Below are 5,869 nucleotides of genomic sequence, written 5' to 3'. Positions count from 1 at the left end.
TCAGCTATATTCTTCAATATGTATCTTTCAAATTCAGTTAATATTTGTTAAAGAATATAAATTCATATGTATTAAACAGGTTATTGTCTAGTTAGAGAATATAAATTCAGACTTATTGAAATTGTTATATTACAACTGAGTATATAGATGTATTCCGATGAATTCTGACTAGTTATATATATAACTCAGGCACTATCTATAATAAACTGTCAAAGTATATGTAGATAAGGTTATATTCGATTGTATCCAATACATTAAGGCAACTATATGTATTCAGAATCTATTCACGAAAGTCATTTCTGAAATTATTACTTGACAATGAGAATTTATTACTTGACAACGTCATCATAAGTATTGACAAATCGTTGAAGCATCAATACATGTCAGAGTGTTAACTATTTATTACGTAGAGCATTTCTACACGTTCGCTTGTTATGTCCTCCTTGCCCACATATGCTATATGAATGTTGATTTTTCGGTTGCAGCAATTCACTTGAAGGTTTATCGCGCTTCTTCTTTGGCCTTCCAGGAGGTCTTTTCCATTTGGGTGGTAGTACAACCTCCTCTGCAACATGTGCTGGTATATTCCAGTCATTTCTGTCCAGTAGCGGGTACACAGGCACATCGTATGTCATTACAATAGTATTTGGTTTGTAATAGTTAGAGCAATATTCTTCTGGCATTAGAAACTTGCTCTTCAATACAGCCCAAGCATGTGGGCATGACAATTCATCAACTTGGAACCTCCCACAAACACATTTTCTCTCTAACAGGCAGACTGTGTAATTCCTCCCTCCATCGTTAACCGTATGTAAGTATTCAGTTGATGGTACCACCTATATTTAAAAATAGAAATATAAGTTTTGAGCACATATAACTGAATTCCCATATGTATAATGCTGAATTACTCAGTTACATACAACTGAAATATTTGCATACAGATGAATACATCTTATATTTAGACCAGCAGGATATCAATTGTAATTAGTACAGAACTTATCAAAAGTCTGTTGTATGTTAGGCAACAGGATGATAAAAAAACATTAGAAGGATACGTCAAGACAATTCATATTAAAATTATATATAATATAGATTTGTTAGTTGTATTCTGATGTATTCGAATAGTTTTTGCACCATATTTTTAGTTATATTCAGTTGTATTCATATCAGACCTTCGAAAAAATATGTCTTTAATGTGTTTCAATTTAGTTGTATTCATATGTATTCATGGTAGTTGTATTTTAAAAAATGATTGTATTCAGTTGTATTCATGCCATTAATTCAGAAAACAATTAAGCTATATACTACAATGACATTAAAATATAACTTACAGTCATACGTGTAGACATTGCCTCATTCAAAGTCAGCATCTCCTGGTATTTTTTCCAAGCGTCGTGTATGTCTGTGTAGATTCTTTGCGGTTACTACAATTCCAACGTCCAAACATCTTCCTAACTTCTTCGAGGAAGTCGTATATTGGCAATTCCCTTGCTGAAACTAGTGCGGCATTAATTGACTCAGCAATATTTGACGTCGTTGTCCATCCCCTGTTAACAGGTGCATACAACCTAGCCCACTTTTCGTATCCAGCTAACTCTAAGTATTCTTTCACCCTAATATCTACCTTCTCCACCTTCTCTATCAGACTATCAAATTCAGCTTGTGTGTATGTTTTTGCCATCGAGAAGTATATCCCGCTCAACTTGGCATGGCTCTTTTTGAATTTCTTATGTACGTTGTTCCATAGATGCCATATACAAGCAAAATGTGGTACATCTGGATACACTCTCGATACATATTTAATGATACTCTCATTTCTATATGAAACGATGCACATGTTTTCTCTGTCACCGTAAGCTATCTTGAATTGCTCAAAGAACCACGTCCAAGCAGCATTGTTCTCTGAATTAATAACACCATATGCTAGTAGCAATATATGACCTGTAAATACAATTGAATACATATTTTTAAAACATGTATTTCAATATTTAAAATATTAATAGATTGTATTATAATTTAGATACTCACTTCCACCATCCAACGTGCTTGCCGAAACAAATATCCCGATGTAGTAAGATTTTAGGTGACTTCCATCCACAACAACAATAGGTCTACAATGATCAAACCCCTTTATAAAGGCATACAAAGATATATACACGTACATGAATTCATTTTTGGGCGATTTTACCATTCTGATGTGGGAACCTGGATATGTCATATCCATTGTATATAAGTATCCTGGTAGGAATCTGGATATGTCATATCCATTGTATATAAGTATCCTGGTAATTTTTTGTATGAATCAGCCGGTTCACCTCTCAAAAAATTCATTGCCTTTTATTTAGCCCTCCACGCCAATATGTAGCTAACATCTACACCTAAATCTGATTTCACATCATCAATAATATCCTTTGGGGTGTATTTCCTCTTATGATTAGTAAGCTTAGGCCTTATCATACCACCTATAAGGCTGCCACTTGCCTACCGCTGCTCATATACCTTGTCCTTCAGTGGACATGTCTGGTTATCAATGAATTCTCTCACTTTGAATAGTTCTGATTTGTTAATGCTTGAAGCCTTAAACCTCCATTCACAATCTTCTGAAATACATAATAATGCATAGCTGCAAAGAATTAATCATTGTACATATGATTAGCATAAGTGTTTACAAAAAAAATTCACTCATATACACACGAATAAAATCTGATTATTTTTCATACTAACATCTATATATATAAATCTTTATACTACATATGGATACATGTATTTAAGGACCATAAACAAACATATGTTAACTACATCTGTGATAATCAAGAGAAAATTCACGAATACGCATAAATACAACAACGTTAAACTTACAGCTCGAATCAATAATAGAAAATACAAAAAAAAAACTTAAATACATGCAAACCTGACAACATTAGACCTATCAACCCGGAATTGAAACCTTTGAGCTATAGTATAATTCTCCATCACCTCTTTCAATGTAGCCTTATCCTTATACACTTGTCCAGCCATAACCTCCCTTTGATTAGTTTTTGAAATTATCAAATCCTTGTGGAGTTCGAACACTCCAATCGCTTCTCCTGAATTGACAAAATCTAGAGCAAGTGTATCATTTGTATCGGAATAGTACCTTTGAACTACTTCGTCTATTTGCACAATGTCACCTTGATTTAAACTACCTCCGGATACAAGTTCTTTTTCAATAGTTGTTATGCACAAAGGATACATACCAAATTCTCTGTTCTCTTTTTTCAGTTCTACATACACTCTGTAACCCATATCATTGTGTATTTCCATTGGCGTGAAATTTTCTTCTGCTTTGTATTGAATTTTAATGGACTTTGAGCTCAAATCTATACCCAGTTGATTAGAAATTGAAGCAACAAGATCATTAAAGGAGGCATACTCCTTTATCAGTATTCCCTCAATTGAAAAATCGATGTAATTGCCCTCATCGTTCCACTTGCCAGAATAACGCAACAACACTGATAAACTTGCCATATGTATAAAAAGAATTATACCGTATTTTGTATATAATTTGTATCAATCTAATTTTCCGTAGTTGAATTGATATCTGCGAATAGAGAAAAAGGATAAGTGAATGGAAGAACTTCGAACAGATGTTGCTCTGGTTTTCGCTGCGTTTTTTTTAGCTTGAATCGTGTATGGCAGAATAGAGATTAATGGGTACTAGTTTTTGTTCGTTGAGTTAAATTAGGAGAATATCATGTGATTTGATTTCCTTTCGTTATTAACTCGTTTAACTTTCCAGATTTTGCGCAGATACGTTACTGTATTCACGTTAATGCCGCGTGAATACAGTTAAATACATATCAACCTTAGCTGGAATTCCCTTTTTAACGCCTATTTTTTCTATTGTATTAATGAATACAATAGCTTAAATACATAAAATACATTGTATAAAAACATAAAAGGTACCTATAACACGTAATATAACAAAATGTATCTATAAATGGCTAAGACCTAAAAGATGGTGTTTTATGAAAAATTCTCTAATCTTATCTTTATATCGGCTGAAGGGTCAAAATGTGTATAAATTCCAGTTTTAGTTCAATTTGCATATTTCATGATCATATTTAACCTTATACATGGTGTGGAAGGTCTGGATAGTCTGAATCTGAGTGCTGTTGGTTGGTCAGGTTTGAAGTGTTGAGGTTGTGACCGTAATTTGACCATATTGTCAATACGACCTATTTATTTTGCGTGTTGTAAAATTGAACCTCGAAGGGCTATGTTTGTAACTTAGTTATTTTGTAAAGAAGGTTATATGTTCTGCCTTCTGTAGAAATCAAATTTGTGCAGATATGTTTGTAAAAAGTTGTTTCTGGCCATTTGGATATTCTAAATCTGAGTGCTGGCGGTTGGTAAGGTTTGAAGTCTTGAGGCTGTGACCGTAATTTGACCATATTGTCAATACGACCTATTTATTTCGCGTGTTATAAAATTGAACCTTGAAGGGCTATGTTTGTAACTTGGTTATTTTGTAAAGAAGGTTATATGTTCTGCCTTCTGTAGAAATCAAATTTGTGCAAATATGTTTACAAAATATTATTTCTGGCCATTTGGTCAAATGATCAGTCCCTTCAACAAAGGTTCTGATTATAAAACAACGTGTGGCCATGGTTGCAAGGATTTCAAGAAGCTGTGGCTACAAATCAAAAGGGACCAGACCTGCGGTCCAATCCAAAAGGATTATGTCCACAGGTCACAAGTCTGAAGTTCAAAGCCTAGTGGGTTGTTAGAACCTTGTTTTAATTTTGAGCCCACCAGCCCAAAGGCCTGCCTGTAGGGCTGTTGCCTTTGTTTAAAGGTTCAGCCCGCTATAAAATTTTTGAGCTAACGGACTAAGCTCTTCAAAGCCCGGCAGCCTTAATATTAATTCATTTAACCTACTTAATTCCCCTTCCTCCATAGTAAGCCCACTAAAAAATTACCCTTACTTCAACTAATTAGTTTACATAATTTAAGAATGAAGGAAGCACAAAAGAATACTAGTAATGCTTTAGGCACTAATTAATTTATTTGTTTGCATTCACGGATTCTCTTGCATTGCGTGAGTTGCTACAATTATCTAATGGGCCTAAATCTTTCTTTTTTTAAAATTATATGGCTAATCAAGAGATATGGAATTTGATTGATGGACTGTACAATCATGTACAAGTAGAGATGGGTTACAATCACTATTACCAAATTATGGCAATGCTTGAAAGCATCAAAGCAAGAGGTATAAAATTAAAATTAATTTTTTTTCAGGGTTTTCCCTAACATAATGATTCTTTTTCTTTATCTTGTGCATAACCTTTGAGATGCTACATGGAAATTTTGCACAACCACCACCCCTTTTAGCTCCACACGGAAATATTGCACAGGGACCACAACTTTTATTGCTCAGCCAGGGAATAATGCATAAGCACCATAACCGCAACCCTTTATTGTTCAGCCGAGGTATGTCAATGTAGTACCAGCACAAGCTACAACTCAGGCTGGGTTTGTAGCTCCACAGGGGAATGTTGCACAGGGACTACAGCCCTTTATTACTCAGTCAGGGAATGATGCACAAGCACTACAGCCGGGGAATATCAATGTAGCACCAACACAAGCTGCAGAACAAGCTGGGTTTGTAGCTCCACAACGGAATGTTGCACAGGGACTACAACCATTTATTTCTCAGCCAGGAAATGTCAATATCGCACCCCCACCAGCTGCACCACAAGCTGGCTTTGTAGCTCCACATGGGAATTTTGCACATGAACTACAGCCCTTTATTGCTCAGCCAGTGAATGATGCACAGACACTACAACCCTTTATTGCCCAGCCAGAGAATGTCAATATCGCACCGCCA

General features: G+C 35.0%; 1 protein-coding gene across 1 annotated transcript; it reads right to left on the bottom strand.

Annotated features, from left to right (window-relative positions):
- Positions 1–395: 395 nt before the first annotated feature.
- Positions 396–951, bottom strand: LOC142181026 (uncharacterized). The gene is made up of 2 exons (XM_075253136.1): positions 940–951; positions 396–836 (listed from the first exon to the last, which is right to left on the bottom strand). The coding sequence occupies exons 1-2, from the start codon at positions 949–951 to the stop codon at positions 396–398; spliced, it is 453 nt and encodes a 150-aa protein (XP_075109237.1).
- Positions 952–5,869: the final 4,918 nt, after the last annotated feature.

This window comes from Nicotiana tabacum, chromosome 5, assembly GCF_000715075.1.
Source record: "Nicotiana tabacum cultivar K326 chromosome 5, ASM71507v2, whole genome shotgun sequence".
NCBI classification, from domain to species: Eukaryota; Viridiplantae; Streptophyta; class Magnoliopsida; order Solanales; family Solanaceae; genus Nicotiana; species Nicotiana tabacum.
This window is presented reverse-complemented; position numbering and strand designations above follow the sequence as displayed.